The sequence below is a fragment of the Grus americana genome, chromosome 2 (genome assembly GCF_028858705.1).
Source record: "Grus americana isolate bGruAme1 chromosome 2, bGruAme1.mat, whole genome shotgun sequence".
NCBI lineage: Eukaryota > Metazoa > Chordata > Aves > Gruiformes > Gruidae > Grus > Grus americana.
In genome coordinates this window covers 29,615,048-29,634,799 of record NC_072853.1, presented here as the reverse complement: position 1 = coordinate 29,634,799, position 19,752 = coordinate 29,615,048, and the positions used below count along the sequence as shown (strand labels likewise).

Genomic DNA, 19,752 nt, shown 5'->3' with positions numbered 1-19,752 from the left:
CAAGGATGTTTAGCCAATACAGATACTTTTTCCTGCCAGGCTTCAGACCATTGTAGGCTTGGCATTCCTATGCCAAACTGGAGCAACAGGTATACACAGATCAGTTTCCCCATGCATACTGTGTGCAAAATGGACACACCTTCCTTTGGCAACCCTGAGACAGTAATATTCAGCATACTTTTAAACTACTTCAGGGAATCCTCCATTTTCTCTACTGCTGCTGTTTTTTTCAAGTGATGATTGCAAGAGTTAAACATCCCTCTTTGTCTAAGGTGATTTTGGGGAAGACACAGAATGAAACAGAATTTTGGCGGGAGCCTTTTAGGGCAAAGTTTAGAGCGAAAAAAAACCCACCCCTATATCCAGGCATGCTTAGGAAGAAGAAAAATTTAGCTTTTTCATGCTCTGCTGGAATTTGGAGATGCTTCAAACCAGGATGATGGCAAACACTTCTTCTTCTGAGTATTATAGGTCTCTGTATCTTGGGCTGTCTTTAGTCTTCAAAGGTTCTGGTTTTTATCTGATGTGAAAGTGGTCTTTTGTTTCTTGAAGTATTCCTCTCAAACTTTGCCTGTTTTTGCAGCTCATAGAAACATCCAGGCAGTGAGATTGCACTGATTGCTATTTCTTCATTTCTAAGTGTTAGACCAGACAATTTTTAACTTCTGCTATAGCAGTTGAGTTCTGTAGTGTTCTACATGGGATTTAGATAAACTTAACTAAATTTTGTTTTTTTCTGCTCAGTTTTAATCGTTTGGATTTGCCACCATATAAAAGCTATGAACAACTAAAAGAGAAGCTGCTCTTTGCCATTGAAGAAACAGAGGGATTTGGTCAAGAGTAGAAGCGGTTTCTAGTCAAAAAGGAGATCTTGCATAATAAAAGGCCCAGCCACCTAAAATTGCACACTTAATTGTATATAAGCTTTTTGTTCTGTACAGTGATCTTTCTGGAACTCTAAAAGTATAATTGTTCTCCGTTCTTCCACAAAGATATGCAAAACAGTTCAGCCTTTTCTACTTTTATTTATTGCCCTTCCAAAAGACCAGAAAAACCCCTCATAAATTTTGAAAGCAGACAAGAGACTTATTTAAAATATATATAAAAAATATAAATATATATACTAATAGGCTCTAGTTTTATAGAGCTTTAAGTGTATGAAAAGTTGCAGCCATTTAAAGGGGCCTGGATTTGCTTTATCTTGGCTTTATTCAGAAAAATGTTTAAACTGCTCTGTGTTCTCTCTTAAGAAACATCTCCAAGTTTGTTTTATTGCATGGCTGTTCTAAAAGGTGTTAAAGGCTTAGGCCAAACGTATCCTAAATATGTAGAAAGATGCTGCTGGTATTTGAGACGACAGAATACGTTGTTCTGTCAGTTTAATTTTTTAAAATACGTACATAGCTGATATATCCCTCTCTACTGATGTAGCCAAGGTCATGAATAAAGCCTTTACTACTTGCACAAGAGTCATGTACAATAAGATGAATGTGATTTAATGTTGAAAGGAATTGGTGCCACTGTTCTGACTTATTGTAGGAGCTGAACAGAATATTTTAATTCATTTGAGCAGCATTGAAATTTGTTTACATCTTACCTTGGGTTATTACCACGAGGATGTTAGGTAATCTTTAAAGAAAAAATAATAATAAAAGAGAAAATATTACACATTCTCTCCTTGGTCTGGTGTCTTACAGGTTTCTTCTTTTTTTTGTTTTTTGTTTCCCTTTTCAATCTGTGATGCCCTTTTTGTAGAGTATATTAATGTAAACTGAGCTATAAGGGTATACAAAAGGTAATGTGAACTTTGCTGCTTTCTATGTTTTCAGTTTCAGTTTTTGGATCTAGTAAACCCAAATAAAATGAAAGTGACATAAGCTTTGCACAGATAAAAATATTCTTAAGTATTAAATACTCTCATTGCTCTTAAGTTCTTACAGAAATTCAGATGTACCTGAATTAAGTATGTCTAAAACCTGTCACTCTTTTACGTAGGTCAAGTTTGTCCTAAGTGCACAATAATATAAAGCCATTTTTAAATTAGTTTTATTGGCATTGAGGGCATTTGCTGAACTGCAAAGATGTGTTTTAAAAAAAAAAAATAAAAATTTAACACCTTATTCACATGAATGATATTAAATGCTACTTCTAGCAAACTGTGCTTCCTTATAGAGTAAAAACGTTTAAAATTACCACTTGTATTATGCTTTAAATATTAACTGTAAATTCCATTACATTTAACTTATACAGAATTTTGTACACACATGAAAATGATTTTAGAATATGATTAAATAAACACTTCTGTAACATATCATATTGCACTGTTAAAAGTGTACATGCAGAAAAAATACCTATATCTCTTCATGTATCTTTCCAATACAGCAACTGAATTCTGCCAAAATTTTATTTTTCTACATATTGGATTCTCCTAAGGCTTTGTATTCAATTTGCACAGCTTACTGTGGAGCTGTTAACCTGTACGTAGCTTTGGTAACACCGGTAGTGCAGCGGGCCCAACAGACCGCTATCTTACCTGAACTTTCTGTAAGAATTTCAAAAATTTCCATCACTTTGAGGTTTTTTCATACTACACCAAATATCGTCTGCAAAACCATTTTCAGAAATACAGCATTAGATTAATTTTAAGTGCAAATCCACTTAAATTATGACTTATGCTGGTTTGAATGGAGTAAGCTTTAAAAAAACCAACCAAACAACAAACGTCAAAGGCTGGGCCACAGAAGGGTGTGTGGCTTGCCTGAAAGACAATTAAGAGCGCTAAGTGTCATAAAGTTGAACTTCATGAATTTGCACTAATGAATGACTTCGTGACCCACTACCAACTGCTGAATTTTGTGAATCTGTGAGTAAGTGAACAAAATAATAATAAAAAAGACAGCACATCACAAGAATGTAGTTGCTTTATTGTTTTGATAATTTTAGCTGTCTCATAACAATAGTTATGCAACAGTTTTTCCTGGGGGTAAGGGTTAGTAAGCAAGGAAACAAACCAAACCTAGCAGCCTTCTGTGCATGTGCATGATCTATTAATTGGTTTTGAAGGACTGACTACAAGCATGAGAAAAAAAGAGAAAAAAAACCCCAACTCCACAACGATTTGTATACTTGTTTGTGAGTGTGTACAGTTAACTTGGCCTTTCTGGGAATTCCAGTAATACTGCATTGTAACTTTTTCTTTTTCCCATGTGCGTTCCCCATGATTCAGCTGTACTTGGGGGGGAGGGAAGACAGTGAAAAGAGGAAATACAGCAAAGGCTGGAGATCACGAGGGAAGCAATGAGGTAATACTACAATACTACTGGAAGGAGCTACTGTGTAGCTCATGGGTTCTGTTTGTTCCTTTCTTCCTGCAAAGCAGCTCAAGCTGCTCTTCTCCTAAACACTCAGCAATGTTTACCTGGTGGACCAGTAGCCTTCCCCTTTCTGCAGATACTGTTTTCTGCAGCAGAGAAAGCAGAGAAGCAAGGTGCCTCTGCCACAAAGCCACTAGAAGCAGTTTTGTGTATGGCAGGTGGTTTTGTAGTGTGTGAATGCCAAAAATTCAACAAATCTCTCTGAAATACTACATGTCATCCACCCCGGAACTTTGGCATAGCAAAGACTTCATTTTGATGCTTTACTAACAGAAAAATAAGAATTACTTTGCCGTAGGGGAGAAAACCCATCTTTTAACCAGTTTCATGATCTGAGGCTAGAATTAAAGCTCTAGAGTGTCTCTCAGCTGTGCATTCTTACTACCGACTTGGCACAGGCTTGGTTAGTCTACACAATTTATACCCTTCGTCTTCCTCCTATAAATTGCAATATCCTTTTCTATTACAGCAAACACTAAGTATTTATAGTCAATTTGTTCCAGTGTTAGACTTTCTACTGGCAATACCACGCGTATTTGATTGCCTGCCATTTTTTTTTTTTTTTTTCATTATTTGGTCCTCTTTTACTGTTGGGTAATCAGAATATATTGTTTGAGAAGAGTGTAAATATTTTCTGTGCTGAATATCTAAGGTTAATTTATTTTTCTGGTGGAAGTTCCTGCTAAAATAGCAGCAAGAACAAAAACAAAGTTTCACTTTATCTCTACAAACAGAATCCTATGTGTTTCTAAATTGTAGTTCCCATCTAACGTACTGGGAGGACGCATTCCTCCTGTCATCACACTCGAGGGGAAGGCGTGCGTATGTCCAGCAAGCATAGTGCAGCCACCAAATCCTCAGAACTCACAGACTTGCACTGTGCACATAAATATTCATATTTCACAGAAAGCTGCTCACTGCATATGCCGGTATCACCCATACAAGGATTTTCTTAGGAGTTCCCTACTTCACTTTTTTAAAAACAAAAACAACCCACAGCACATTTTGCAAAGTCAAATGCTTGCATTTAAGCATAATGGAATTAAGATTGCTTGTGCAGCCTTAATGACAAATCTGTAGGAGCATCTAATAACGTGAACATACATTACTCCTGAAGGCCATTGCACTCCACAGAATACTCTAGAAAAAATTGCAGGTTTATAATTATGTCATGGCCCTGAACCTCCTTTCTTCAAAGTCATGCTAGTTGTGTTTGTTTCTTATTATTCCTCATAGATAACTTGTAGCTGAACAGTGTAAAAAACTTAATTAAAAACCCATGCAGCCACCGTCCCAGCCTTTCCCATCTGATACATACCCTGCTTGTCCATGAAGCCCTTTATTCCCATGTAAACCAACAGATAGGCTCACCGAATCAAACAGGTCTTCTAGTTGACAGTTTCATTGAAATGAGATGGCAAGAGCAGGTTTAGGCTATACTTTTATTAACAGCTTCAATAAATCACAGTATTTGGGGTCTTCTTCCTATGCTGCTCAAACCTGAGGCACTGAATTCCCATTATCTTCTTTCTTTTTATATAGAATTAAGCAACTCCAAAGCTTCTTTCTGTACCTGAAAGAAATAAATGTAACAAAACAGTGCCAGGTAGTTCAAGGCTGTTCCAGCAGAACTCACCCTGCAAGCAGTCGAACGTTCCACCACAGTACTGTAAATTCAGAACCCTCCCAAGACCGGTCATTTTTCTTCTGTAGTTCAAGATGCTCAATGCTTGAAACATGAGCGGGAATAAAACCACTTATGCCAGTGCCTTCATTTACTACATGTAGTAAGTTTATTTGTGTTGAATACAGATGATTAGCTCCTGATTTGCTGTAGTCCAATAGTAGCACGTAGTAAGTTGTCCTGTACTTGACCATAACCAACCAATCCAGGGTTTTCAAAACTCTGGACAGTAGCTAAGGAAACGCAAGAAGACTGTTTCTGAGACTCCTTTTGGGAAAATCTAATAAAATTTGAATATGACCTCTAACACCTTTATTAAAAAACAAACCCCCAACAAACTTCTGGTCCTGACAGAGCAAGCGGTGCAGACAACGTAAGCCAGAGACTGCAGATACTCAGAGATAAAAAACATTCAGAAAACCTACCTCTGCCAAATGCAGAGACAAGAATTTCAATTTCTTTGCACAGGCCAGTTTCTTTCTTACTGGACTACCAAGTCTAGTTCCCAGTGAACTGTACATTTTACACATTCACCCATAGAGTGGAGAGAACAGCACCTCTCAGTTCAGCAGCTCTGCACCCTTCAAGGAGATGAAGGAAACATGTTTGTACCAGGAGGCTGAGCTCTGCTGCAGGAGATAAGCGGTTTAACAACTTGGCTACTGCACAAAAATCACTACTGACTCCTTTTGTGTGGTTTCTAAAGAGAGGCAAGCTTTTGTGATAACTGGTTTCATGTGTGCGTCCAGCTACTAGTAACTGTCAGAACAACTGACCTATTTATAGAATCGTAGAATCATTTAGGTTGGAAAGGACCTTTAAGATCGAGTTCAACCATTAACCTAACACTGCCAAGTCCACCACTAAACAATGTCCCTAAGCACCACATATACGTGTGTTTTAAATACATCCAGGGATGGTGACTCCACCACTTCCCTGGGCTGCCTGTTCCAGTGCTTGACAACCCTTTCAGTGATGATGTTTTCCTAATATTGTAAGGCCCTCATAACAAGTGAATGTTGCAAACACCCATCTTGACATGGACAGGAATGGGCTGATGATGACGAGGGAGTGTTGACCAAGAACGGAGCCTGCGCAGGCAGGATAACGTCTTGTGAGACCTCTCCTCTATTCCTGAAACCCGTAAACAAAGACCATCTGTGCCCTGTGCACCATGTGCCTGTGACAGATCACCACTCACTTGGTCAGCCCTCAAGGGGGGGACAGTGAGACCCCCAGGACCCCCACAACCCACCGACTCATTTCTAGAATGTTTCTGAACATTCCTGAGCACATACTGTGCCTGCTCAATGATGACAGACCCCCGCCTATGGGGCAGGCACATCAGGTTATAAAAAGGAACAACATAAGTTTTCGGTGCGCGCCCACCACCTGAAGACTACAACTATGAGCAGAGAACATCGCTGGATCGAAGGGTGGTGATATCTTTTCTCTTTTCCTCTCTCTCTCTTTTCTTTCTTTTCCTCTCTATCACTGTCTTTGTCTCTAACTTAGTTTTCAGCACATTAGGGTAATATTGTCACAAGTTTTGCTAAACCCTTACCTTTCATAGTTCTGCTAAGTTTTGAGCATTGTTATGACTTTTGCCAAGCCTCTTACCTTTTATAGTTCGAGTTTTAAGTAAATTTATGATTGGTTTGAACCTCTAAAGTAATTGTTGTTACTCCTGGTTACCATGCAGAAAATTAAAAAGTTAACCTCACCCCCTGAGTGGGACGGGACAAATATCCAATCTAAACCTCCCCTGGCACAACTTGAGGCCATTTCCTCTTGTCCTGTCGCTTGCTGAGATGACTACTCCTTTAGGCTATTAAATTCCTATACATTTTGCAAAGCAGTGGAAGAATGAGACCCTTACTCATATTTCTACTGAAAGATGTTACTGAAGGAGCTCACTTTTGGCAGAAACAGTTCAAACCTTACTAGAGAATGTACAGAGGGAAATCTTTCTGAGATGTAAACTGCAAAATTCTACCAAATTATTTCTTACAGTTGGGACATTCAGAATATCACAACACATTTGGATGTCTTTGGTAACAGTTAAAGCCTCTCACACTGCAGCTTAAACCTAAATGAATTGGAGGTCAGTCAACCATCAGAAAAATCAATTGGAAGTCAGGCTTTGTTAGTCCTGATGCTAACAGTATTGTTTATGAAAGATAACTGCAACTGCTGTGCTTTATACTGAATGCACTATTTGATCTGAGCAAGTTTAATGGATTACCCCTCCCGGAAGTAACTCTGTATGTGTTTAGGTAGGAAGCAGATGCCTACCCAAACCAAACAGGATCCTTCTGAGCAGTTCAACAGTGTTATCAAGTGCCTCATGTCACCTAGCACTGGAGATTAGCTGTCAAAGACACGTTACACCCATTTGTCTCAATTCAGATAGTCTGAATCTCTCCCTAGGGGCCTAGTAAGGACTGCAATGTTAAGTTTTACGGATCTAGGAAATTTTTGATACACATAGGCTTTTTTCTTCCTCCTGTTCGTGTGGTTTTTAGCTCTTCCAAAATACGATTTCTACCTTTCCAGTTTTAGGCACATGAAAAGTGACTCTGTGCTCACATAGACATAGGTTAGCTCAGGTGCTGCCTTAACTTCAACAACATAGTTAAGGGTGGGTGGTTGTTAGCACTACAAAAACATCATGAAGAATAACAGTTCTTTATTATAAACAGATTATTTACAACTATTGTGTTCAGAGGCAGTTACCAACATCTAGAATTTTTTGGTGTGTGGATGTGATCCTGGAATATAGGTACTGAACTACAATTTACTCTGAGTTACCTTTATAAAACATCCCACTGCCATGAAGTCACACATGTTGGTTACAGCATATAATTGTACTATTACAGTTAACTTCCTACCTGTTTGTCCTCTTCGGTATGTGCAGGATAGTCCTTCGCTTTGCTTAACCACAGAAGAGCCATCTTTTTATTGTTTAACTTCAAGTATGTCTTCCCCAAAAAGAGCAAATTTTTGCTGTAGAAATTTGGGTCAGCTGTATAGAGACAGGAGAAAAGCTTTAAAGAAGACTGAGCAGCACACTAGCAAAGCCATGATATAACTTCACTGATATAACTACATACAAATCTTTCATAGAACACTGTCTTCCCTTGTCTTCCTTTATCTTTCAGCTAGTCAGTTTTGCTTACAGTGTCACTCTTGGAGAAATAATACATCCATATTTTCTTTTACATATGGACAGTTTTACTGCCAGTTAGATTGGCACTCTGATCCAAATAGCTTCTGAAATAATAAAAAAGCATGCTTTTGAAGGACTTTTGAACTTTAAGAAAATTTAGAAAAACTGACATAAAATTACATTTTATGGCTTCCTTCTTCCCCCTGCATTCCAATGGAACGCCTTGGGGAAGAGTACTTTGTTACTAATGAAAGCACAAATTTCATTTTAATACTTATTCTGAAAAAAACCCTCATTACACTAAATGATGATAGTAAGCGTGTAACATACTTCGAGTATCTCTGATGAAACATTCCAATGTACCAGTCTAGCGTATTGGCTAGCACAACAGGCCGATATGTTTATCGGCAGATCATATGCTATTAACATAATACTGAAAGCTACCAGTTTATTGCAAGTCATCACTCATAAAAGATACTATTCTGTCCAAAAAAGCTAGAAGTATTACCTTCCTCTGCCATGTGGAAGTAATGAAGAGCCTGCAAAAGATAAGGTTGTCTTCTTCAAAATGGAGAATAAACTGAACACAGTAGTCAAACTAAAGCCTTATATGCACACTTGACATAGCTGAAAGAAGGACTTCTGTCCATGATCTTATTTTTATTCATTCAGCATGCTACTGATGGTTCCCGGTCAATGTGCAATCACATTTTACATCTCAACACAACTGGTACTTATCCAACTATTCCCCTGCCACTTCCTCCATAAGCACAGTACCTCGTATTTGTCTCCAGCAAATTGGATCGTGGTTTTCCAGTCTTTAACTTGTCAAGATAATTTTGAATTTTATTTCTACCATCCAGCATATCTACAGTTTCCCCTGGCCAGTTCTCATATATAAATGTAACAGATGAGACAAATCTTATTATTTAGGTCATTAATGTTGACAAATACTTCAGGGAGAAATGACTCCCACAGAGCACCAGTTAGTACCTCTTACATGAGAATAAACTTTTATGAAATCCGCATGCATTTTTCAACTAGTTTCCCATCCTGCACATCAGAAACTTCAGTCCGTTCCTACCTCTTCCTGACATTACTAGCTGGAGGGAAAATATTGTCAGAGAACTTAAAGTCTGGATGTATCTACAAAACAGATTTTGTACTGAAACTGCGCAAGTCTTACCAGAATGGCTCAACTACAGGTTCTGGGACAAGTTTGCTTCTTCAGCCACTTTAAGCAGTACAGAGCTCGTTGCTGGGACTGGCACAATTCTGCAGTATTCGAAATCCTGACACTTTGTATTCTTCTGAGAGTGATTTTCAGCAAAACTTACAAGCTTCACATTCCATTAAAAAGTTTTCTTTTTCAATCAGAGCTTAAATTGCTTTCTGTGTAACAGCAACCGACCTTCTACAATTACTTTCTAGTGACTCCTGTCCCCCCTCACCTTAGAAGAGCAAAACAGTGGGCCAGCTGATCTAAGCAAAGATTACAACAGCTACAGCAAATTTTCCTATTACCAATTTAAATTTCAAGTTTCTATATATGTACAAGTGTTTAAATGGGATGCATACTGTGTTAGACACCCTAGAAGATACACAGAAGACTTACAGCAGGAATTTTCAAAGCAAAGATGAACAAAAATACTTTTGACTGAAAAAACCCCATACCATATGTAGCCAGGGGATGAGAAGGTACTTGTTAGTGGTAGGTAACAAAACAAGCTGTTACTTTTTGCATTTAATACAACAGGGAAAAATCTAATAGTCCTATTAAATAGGTACATGGTATAACACCATCATATAAATCAGCACTGGAACTAGCACAGGCTGTTATCTGCAATAGATCATAACAGTAAATACAAACTAGGTTACGTATAGCTTGTTATTTTCTGCTGCGTAAACTACATGAAATAATTTTCACTATTGTGTGCGTGCCACAGCTGAAAAAATTAAAGACTTTTTATGTTTTCAGATATCCCTCACTCTCCTGTTATATTCTCATTTTTTTAATGACAGTTGTAAACTCACAAGTCCATGGTTATTCCATAAGCAGAGGTCAGCTTTGTCAGGAAAATAAGGAAAATGCTATCAGCAGCTGTGTGTGTGGGAGTAATAATCTGTGAAACATTTTCATATTGTACCTCTTGAAATGTGGAGGTTGGTGGGGTGGCAAATAGCGTTGCAGCTATTTTTCTTTGGTACCATGGCATTTCAGCAAAGGAGTAACACCTGGAGCAAAAGGAAACATTTGTATATACACCCTTCACATTTTTCTCTAGTTTTTGAGTAACACTCTAGTATCTTGGGAGGTCATAATTGTTGTTTCCAAGAGTCACAACAACTCCAGTCACACTGCAAGTTCTATAAGCAAGCTCTTACAACTGTACAACAAAATAGGAAGATGTTTGAAGGTGCTGTGCAGCTCTGCTAAAGAAGTTTTGGTGTGTCTTTTACTGGGAACTGCTATTAACATTAGACAAACCTGGAGACAGTCATTAACCAGCGGACAGCTTTTGAGCTTGCATGTTTTTAATGATTTATGTGTCTTTGATATTGTTCTAATATATTTGCAAAAACAGGGCACAACTGTGTAATGTCATTGCCTTACCTCAACATTACCTTGCTTTTCTCAATTATTAATATAAAGCAGATCTGCAGTGCATTCCTGAAAGACTCTGATCTATAAGAATGAAAATAAACCCAAGAATCAAACTACTGTGTTCTAGGCTAGGCCATTCTATGCTGTTTTCCTGTCTACTGAGTAACAAACGTAATCATGCATCTTGAAGATGCTGAAAGGATTAAACATTTGCTAATATCTCAAATACGTAGAACATTCCAGCTGTAAACATTAAATAATGCTATTCACTTTATTACCCTCCCACAACGAGTATAAAAATATTCTTCACTGTATAAAATAGAGCACTCTAGAGGAAGTGAAAAATTAATAAATGCAAATAGGGAAGTGTTCGGAGGAGGTGGGGCAGGGGAGGGGGGAGGGAAGGCATGGAATACACAGTCTGAATTGAAATTCTGCAATCAGATGTGCCTGATCAGAAATGCCAATAAAAGAGGTTCAATCCAGGAAAGACTAGAAAGAGAAAAGAGAAACATATTCAAGAATTGGCTGATACCAAATCCCAGTTTCAGATGAAGAAGGTCTGGGATTCAATAATGAGTATATTTAAATATACAATATGAAGATATTTTAGTGCCAAAAGCAGTAATAATCTCACATTTCTGATCACCTTTTCTAATTTGCCTTAGGAACAATGTCTTAAGTACTTTGCAGAGCAGGCTTCCCATCTCAAAACTGACCTTGAGGCTCATTTAGTTGGTAGCATACACTTCTGTTCAAAAATTTGGACTATTGCAATGTGGGTCATGTGGGAATGAGTGGTGGATGCTGAAAAACTGAAGTTTGTAAACTAATAAAAAAAACCTCTGGAGCAGAAGATTGTAGTTTACTCTGATACTCAAGAGTCCAGAAAAAATATAGAGAAGGTGACTGTGGTTTTTAGTTGGTTTTTTTTAAGCTACATTGGCTTTATTTTCAATCTCTCAATCTTACAATAGAGATTTCCTGTAAAACAATGTAGCAGCTTTGGTCTCTTTCAGACAAATAACCAGAAATGGTGTCTGGAGTCTCTCACTAACACATGAAAGATACCACTTCCAACCACATCGCTTCCACAGAATGCCCTGGTTCATATGGAAAGTTGCACTTCCAGTCCCTTTTGCCTGCTGTGTAACAGTAACTCTTAGTAACAATTTCACCGAGCAGTAAATTCAATTTGAGAGATTTTTGTTAATACATATGCATTTATAAGCTATCCTCACTTCAATGTAACTTTTAAAATACAGTATCGTGACAGATAATAATGGAAGTATTTTAGGAACACATCTTGCTTTTGATAGCTTTTCACTATACACGGATTGTATTAAGTTGCAGCCATCACTGAAATTCTATGCAAATTAACACCATTAGAACAAAATGAGTAGTGCTCACAATCTCTGCTATGGAAACATGTCTGCAAGATGCATTTTTAATAGTTCCATACAGTAAAACAAATAAATTGAACAAACAATTATTTTTCATCTTTTTGAACTGTGTAAGAATTAACAGCCAGACTTTTTCAAGGCGTAACATCCTATACCCATTCAATAAGTTTTCATGTTTGCATCAACTAGTTAAAAGCCACTAAATTATTCCAAGCATTTCTGCAATTCATAAAAGACATTTTATATTCAGGCAGTTTTCTTTGCCTGATGATAACTTTTGTTCGAAAATATGCCTTACCAAATGCCTATAAGATGAATTGTTGTAGCATCTTTCGGATTCAGCTCAATGGCTCTCTAGTGGGGGGGGGGAAACAAAACAAGGATGTAAAAAGTTGTTCTGCCACCTTTGGATTAAAATACATTACAAAAATTAAAATACATTACAAATCCTGCTGTTAATTAAACCAAATTAACAGGGTGTAGGATTTCAAGGTGATATGGTATTTATTCAGTGCACAATTAAATCAGCTCGCCTCCAAAAAACTGAAGACACTGATGGATTTCTAAGTACTTCTGTTTAGTAGGTCATTAAGAGTTTCACATGAGACTTGACATGTTCAGATTTTGATATAATTTCTGGTGATATAAGATTAGTAGTCCTTTATCTTCTCCAGTATTTGTACTTCACTGCTTCCACAGTTAAAAGGACAGCCACGCATCCATTTCTCAATAGCAGTTACATTTTATCTAGTGCTAAGAAGCATCAGAAGCACTTCAGCTATTTCAGGACTCTCTTCTATAGGAACTTAGTTTACTGCAGGAGATAATTTGTACTTCTTGTTGCTGGGACAGTGCTGGACTGTAACAATAACCCAAACCCCAAAGTGTCACCACTTGCAAGAAGTACACTTGCAAATTTTCACCAAAAAATAGTCCACAACTGTCACACAATCTACATATTGGACATATGACTGCTGTCACGTGCAAAAACCTGTTTACATTACCTGGAAGTGCTCTTTGATAACAATGGCATTTCCAATTTTAGTCTTGATTCCTTCAAAATCTCCAACATCACTGAGGCAAATTGCATACCACTGTAATTCAAAGAACAAAAATAATATACAGCGCTATAGCTATTAATAGTAAATTAAAAAAAAAACCCAAACAGAACGGCTGCTGCCACCACCACTAACAACAAGAAGCAAGAAGTATTTGTTATGAACAGCTCAAGCAGCATCAGAGCAACCTGCTGGTCTGCGTGTGTAAGGGAATCGATGTCCTCCTCTCATCTGAGATGCCAACACAATTGACTATACTTTGTTACCTCTCTACCTGTGAGAGAAGCAGTATAAAAAAGAAAAAGAGCAGAACAAAGCGAGAGCCTGATGTATTTCCAATGAAATTCTATAGACCTACTACTGTGCACAGAAACAGCATGCTGAATGTGGGGTGTGTACAATGTTTTTAAGGCTATATCGGGGAAGGATGAGGTGATTACATCAGCTGTAATCAACCTGAGCAGTCACCTCTTTCCATGGTCCTGCACACATTTAGTTCCTGTTTCCTGTCTACAGGAAATGTAGCTGCAAGCGTCTGAACTCTGATCTTCCAAAAAAACTTGGGGAGAATTAAAAGCCTCACTCATTCTCAACTGAAAGGTTAAATTATGCTGAAGTTTGCTGAAACAGCACGATAACATTTGTTCCAGTTTCTACTGGTAGAAATCAAAACACAAGATTTCAGTTAAGGTATTTTGCTTGGCTCACCTTGTGTGCTGCAAAATTTGATTCATTTTTTTCAAGTGCCTTTTTTGCACACTCAAGGGATTCGTAAGTCAGTTGTCTTTTCTTCTCTGCAGAAGTAGTACTAAGCTGAGCAAGATCTCGTGATGCCCGTGCCAGCCGCCATAACAGCTCTGCATCATCACTAGTTATGAACACAAACACTAACGTTTAAAGCAATACTGGAAACAAAGCAAGCAAAGGTCTTAACCTAGTCTTTCAATATGTATCTCAAGTGGGTGATAAGCCAACAGCACATCCTCTGTCATTCTATGCTATATACAACCCCAAGGTAACAGATGACAAATGAAAGCCCTCGTTCTGCCATTCTGGTCTGTGAAGCAACACAACTGTAGGAAAGGGCTTTGTCTTCTCAAAAAAGATGCAGATTAAAAAAACCCAACAGTACCACTCAAAACACCAGAAGGAAAACAAGGACTACTTTGGGTTTAGCTAGATGGTATTTTTTCCAGCATCCACTGATTTTATATTAATGCTTACACTATTATGCATCTTTTTCCCCTATAATTGTACCTAAATAATGAACTTCTTCCTAGAAAAAGTGAAAAAACATAGATTAGCCACACCACCACCACAGAACACTGTATATTTATATATTTATATAACTATATCAAATGTTGTATGGTATGTTATAGCCAAAGATAAGGGATTTTATATATGTATGACAACATATTGGTTTGAAACGCTGCTTGCACTTTACTATACTTTTACCTAACTACCAGTTTAATTTTGGCTTACTATTTTAATAGAGACTTTAACAGTACATTTAAATGTGGAAAGTCTTTCAGAGGTTCTGGCTGTCTGGCTATAAAACTCCTGCTCCTCCCCCAACAGGAATACTGAAGTCAAAACTACCAGAAACTAAAAATATTAAAAAGCATACACAAGTTATTGCTAAACTTAGAATATCAATAAAAGCCAATTTTCTTATCTGGCTTACAGCGCCGCAGTCCTCCTCTAATTAACACATTAATACAGAACTAGCAAACTCATTTTTCAGCTAAGTCACAAAAATGTGAAGTACTGCTACTGGAATCATTACTCATCTCAGAATAGTATTCTTATACAGCTAGTAGCAAGCTTACACCTTGCTAATGACACGGTGTCCCTTACAGGCTAGGATCTTCATTTAACTTCCCACGCTTTATACTTGTGAGTATAAAGAGTGAGTATAAAGAGTGAGGGGAAAAAAAAAAAAAAAAAAGAAGAAAACAACTGAACAGTTGATTTCCTCCAGAAGTGTTCTAGGAGTGAGATGCCATGTCCCTTCCAAAGGGATGGATTCTTCCATTTGCAATGCATTTTCTGCTTTTTCCTTAAACAGCTTGTCCCACTTCGTTTATCAATAATGTTTTGTACAATTAAGACATAACTACAGAAGGAGCTTTTTTTTGTTCAGACTCAAATCCTAACATGAGACAAATGGAAACAGAAAAAAAGGCTGGTCAGCAATGAAAAAGAAATAAAACAGTGACTCTCAAAAAATTTCAATATCAGAATTCTAGGTACTTTGATCATTTAGTAATGTGTAGACACATTATGAGTTTTTGCATTATATTTTAAAGGATTCTTAGAGCAACAAAACAAGCAAAAACCCCTCCTTTGCACAACTGAAACACTCGAGTGTTAGCCCTCACCTTCTACAGCTACCACTGCTTTCTTCATTCATTTTTCCATCAGGAGGAAAAAGATCAAGAGTCCTTCTTTCCTACTTACATAAGGTTGAAAGCAAGGTTCTCTACCACCATGAGAGCATTAGTTGAAAAACTGATACAGAACAGCACAGAAAAGAAGTCACAGTAATGTCTCAATGCAATCAAGTACCTATTTTTATGCTGAACCAGCAACCGATACAGCTTGTCAGTTTCCCCACTCCCATACAGGTAGTCTGCTTGCTCTATAACTTCTTCCACTTAAGAAGGAATTAAAATTGCAGAAACAGAAGAACAAATTACATGTAATTAAGACATTGTAGCATAAAACATTTTAGAGCAAGACAACCTAGCTGAAACATGAACAAATGATTTAGTTCCTTTTTAGGCCATCATTCCAAACAACTTACGTGCGCAGCAGGACTGGATAAGTTACATTTACAGTGAACAACTAGGAAGAGAAACAGTGCTGAATACATGCTGTTCTCCTGGAACTACAAAACAGCTTTCAGAAACAAAGCTTTGGATGCTTAATGGATTTAACATTCAAAAGTGTCTTTCTCAATGCATCAGACTACCAAAAGCAATTTGCTTTCTTCTTTGTGAAAATGGCAGGGAAAAAAAAGTATGAAAAATATGACCAGGAAGACAAAAGCAGTAGAGATCTGAGAGTAACAAATCCCCTTCATTAGTATAGGTACAGAATTTAAATCTAATAACAGAAATTAAAAAAAAAAATAAATTAAATATTCTTCATTCTCAATATGGTTCCATAGTTTTGCCAGAATATGACTGCAGATTGAATGGGTCCCATTATCTTACTCAACAAACCAAAATGAAACATTGCTTGAAGGTTTTCTGACTGAAGTCCTTAAGATTTTCACAAACACAACTCCAAAAAAGTTCAGTTCATCTACTGAAACCCAACTACTCTCCCAACAGAAATGGGAGAGTACCATTTCCACAACTGGCTGAATATAATATGTATATAGTACATAAAACAGCATTCCAGAAACAGAAACCACACAATACAGGATTCTAGCATGAGAACATATGGAGTCAGGAGGAAAAATACCCAAAGGGAACCAGGTAGATAATTCTATTGAAGTTTATAATTGTACAGGAGAAGAACAAACTCTGAGTTCACTCTTCTGCCAACATTAAAACATGAAAAGCTATCTTTTAAATCAAAAGTCTTGTCTAATTTCTTACAGAACTTTCAGCTACGCTTATGATCTCTTTGGTATTACTCGTGGGTCCGTGATCAAACTTCTAAGTCAAAACATAAGCTCTCCCCACCCCCTGCTTCATAAAAATTAATCATGATTATAAGCTTTCTTTTTTCAAGTTATCTACTGAATATGGTAGTCAGGTTTCACAGCAGCACAGTTTTACATACAGAAGGAAAAAAAACACCAACACTGCAGGCTACTAAACACAAAAGCCTCCTCTTCAGCTTAAAAAGATCCTAGGATATAAAACACTGAAGATTAGGAAAGCATTCTAGGTAATTTTTAACCCTGCCATCTCTAAATGCTTTCTATCAACCATTTCAAAGATAAGATAAGGGAACGGTCTACGTGGACTTTGGATTTCAGTGTCTAATATTAGTTTAATGGTACATCTTCAGTATTATCTTCAGTGAACCGTTATGTTTGCTTCCTGAGAATCCCTGAACACTGCTAACGTATCTAATGACTAAATGCTCAGAACTCAAACTTCTGAACACATTTCCCACCAGGTGTTTCATGTAAATTATTAGACTTCTATTTCTTTAAGACTATTTTTCAGGTATTTCTTTTTCACTCTTATTTTCACCATATCTACTACTTGTCTTGCATAGAAAGTACACTAACATTGCTTTTCTTGGCAATATAAATGCCAGATTCAAATGAGAGGACTAAAAAAGTCCAGAGGCAACTAAGTAGTGTTATTTATGTTCCTCATGGGAAATTTTCTTATTTGTTTACTGAGTAGCTATTCACTGAAGCTCCTTCTATTACACCAAATTAAACAGTTCCTTATCCCTTCAAAAGTCCATTGTCTGAATTTTTCTTTCCATAAGCATGATCATCTAAGATGTTCCTCTCTGAGACACAGAGAAACAGGTTTTCTGAACTGACTACTATCTAATCTACACAGTAAGCATACATTTCAGTTGGGCTCATTCTCCATTCAGTTAGGCCTATTCTCAAACCCCCTTAATTTACCACATGCTAGACAAGTTCTAAAGCTGCAACAATATCCCCTTTTAAGATGTTACTTTTCTTCCAGTAGTGAGACTGTCTTTATTCAGATCTTGAAAAGGACATTTTATCATTTGTTCTATTCTTTTCTGGTAGGTAAAGCAAGGCTTTTCTACACCTTTTTCAGTGTGACAAAACTCCAAGACATTGCATTTCAAACAAAATTGAGAAATCTCAGTGCTGCTCGACCAGATTAAATGGGAATCGCTCTGTGTTCATACTGAAAATCTGAACTAAGATTTCCAGAAATTGATTAAGACGTGGTCTGCATTCCTAACTGAACCATATCTTTCTCAATAAGAGTTATTTAAAAATTGGGCAACAAGTTAGGTATCATACACCTTGTGCGTGTATTATACCTTGGACAGGAGGAGCTACTAGATCTGCTTTCAGTGACGCTTGAAAGAATCTCTTGTTAAACTGCTACAAGGCTACCCTGAACCAATTCAAAAGCATCCTATTATGGAAACACACTGCATGGAGCCTTAATGGAGAAAATAAAAAGCATTACACTATTTTCCTATATAATTCTGGCACTAGAATTTTTACGTTTTGCATTAGAATAACCTACATACTTCAAAATTTGAAAGTATTACCTTTGAAGCTTGCATGAACCTCAGCAAAGCCAGGGATCAGCTTGTGAGCTTCATAAACCAAAAAGGACCCTGTTGAGAGCACAAGCCCCCTTTGAAGGCTTTTTCTAAGCACCTGCATGGGATCATATATATTAATAAACATTGCCATTCTGAGGTAAAAAAGTTCTTTTCATCTCTAGCACCAGTTATAGTTCAGATTTGGAACAGAGAAGAGACTTTTAAAAGTTAAAAAAACCTTCACAAGAAACAAACACCACATCATCAAGAGAGTATTTAAATTTTTTCAACAGAGGCTCATAATTACGCTTTAAAACATGAACAGAGCACTAGACTGAAAAAAAACCATAAACACGGAGCAAGCACACGGTAAGCAGCAAAACAAGCAAACGAGCACAGGGATCCCAGTTGTTACAAAACTCAACCAGCCCTTCGCTACGTCCCGCCAAGCCGGAGCCTCCACAGCTGCTCCCTCCCCCCGCCTCACTCTCCCGCCGGCGGAGCGGCCTCGGGGGTGGCGACCGGCGGGCACATGCCCGTGAGAACACCCTGGAAGCGGCCGCGCCCGCCGCCCCCCAGAGCGGCAACCCGGCTACCTCGCTCCCGCCGGCCCCGCGGCGGGCCCCCGGCCGCCCCCGTCCCCATGGGCCGCACGTCGCGCCTCCCGCCTCCCGCCGGAGCAGCCTCCCTAGGCAGGCGGGGCCGCGGCGGAAGGGCCGCGCCAGCACCAGCGCCGCCATGACACCAGCTGTGGCCACGGACCGCCACCTCCAGCACCGCCCTCCGCCGGCGGAGGAACCGGTCCGTCCCCTAGCCCTGCTCGGGTGAGGAGGGAAACGAAGGCAACAGCCGCCCGTTCCGAGCACCAGCCACTGCGCAACCCCACGACCCGAGCCACGCCCCCGCCCCAGCCAGGTCACCGGCCTAGGACGGGGGAGTGGGTGTGAGTTTGAGCATGCGCCCTTCGCCCGGGGCGGCCACGCCCACGCCAGCCGCGCGCCCCTAAGGGGCGGGGCGCGCCCGGTTGACGTGGGCGTGGCCGCCGCGGGCGCCTGGGGTCCGCGGCCTTCGAGCTGCCGTTGGCGACCCTGCAGGTGAGGGGTTTGGCTGCGGGGGGTGAGGGGGTTGCGGCCGGTCCGGCCGCTCTGTAGGGGAACGGTGTTACGTGCCATGCCGTTGTTCGGGGCGGGACTGGGCGTTGTCCGCGGGCGAGGCAGAGCGCTC

At 38.9% G+C, this 19,752-nt stretch overlaps 3 protein-coding genes across 11 annotated transcripts in view; 2 read left to right on the top strand and 1 right to left on the bottom strand.

Moving 5' to 3' along the window:
* The window catches only part of WWP1 (WW domain containing E3 ubiquitin protein ligase 1), a 64,702-nt gene extending 61,733 nt beyond the window's left edge, over window positions 1–2,969 (top strand). For 2 of the 5 annotated variants that reach the window (XM_054814884.1, XM_054814882.1), the window contains exon 24: window positions 745–2,958. In XM_054814884.1, coding sequence (XP_054670859.1) covers window positions 745–844 — 100 coding nt within the window. In that variant the 3' untranslated portion in view covers window positions 845–2,958. Of the gene's footprint in view, window positions 1–744 lie in introns of all 5 variants that reach the window. The other 3 variants (XM_054814890.1, XM_054814885.1, XM_054814883.1) reach the window with 3 other exon arrangements.
* A 1,833-nt stretch (window positions 2,970–4,802) lies between these two features.
* RMDN1 (regulator of microtubule dynamics 1) lies at window positions 4,803–19,419 on the bottom strand. Its single transcript, XM_054814899.1, has 10 exons — window positions 19,125–19,419; window positions 18,532–18,643; window positions 15,862–15,949; window positions 14,002–14,161; window positions 13,240–13,329; window positions 12,534–12,589; window positions 10,375–10,462; window positions 8,736–8,766; window positions 7,950–8,083; window positions 4,803–4,947 (listed from the first exon to the last, which is right to left on the bottom strand). Exons 1-10 carry the CDS (start codon window positions 19,266–19,268, stop codon window positions 4,909–4,911), a joined length of 942 nt encoding a protein of 313 aa, XP_054670874.1. The 5' UTR covers window positions 19,269–19,419; the 3' UTR covers window positions 4,803–4,908.
* Window positions 19,420–19,484: 65 nt separating this feature from the next.
* The window catches only part of CPNE3 (copine 3), a 35,429-nt gene continuing 35,161 nt past the window's right edge, over window positions 19,485–19,752 (top strand). For 2 of the 5 annotated variants that reach the window (XR_008575688.1, XM_054814892.1), the window contains exon 1: window positions 19,485–19,622. The gene's annotated coding sequence lies outside the window, so the exon portion shown is untranslated. The remainder of the gene's footprint in view (window positions 19,623–19,752) is intronic. The other 3 variants (XM_054814896.1, XM_054814893.1, XM_054814895.1) reach the window with 3 other exon arrangements.

What these genes read in the sequence shown, in the direction of transcription:
- RMDN1 (XM_054814899.1), bottom strand. Translation starts at nt 19,268, where the DNA reads ATGGCGGCGCTGGTGCTGGCGCGGCCCTTCCGCCGCGGCCCCGCCTGC. An exon ending in GGTTCATGCAAGCTTCAAAG is followed by an intron (nt 15,950 to 18,531) that starts GTAATACTTTCA and finishes TTCCTTCTTAAG; the next exon opens with TGGAAGAAGTTATAGAGCAA. An exon ending in CAAATTTTGCAGCACACAAG is followed by an intron (nt 13,330 to 14,001) that starts GTGAGCCAAGCA and finishes TTTGAATTACAG; the next exon opens with TGGTATGCAATTTGCCTCAG.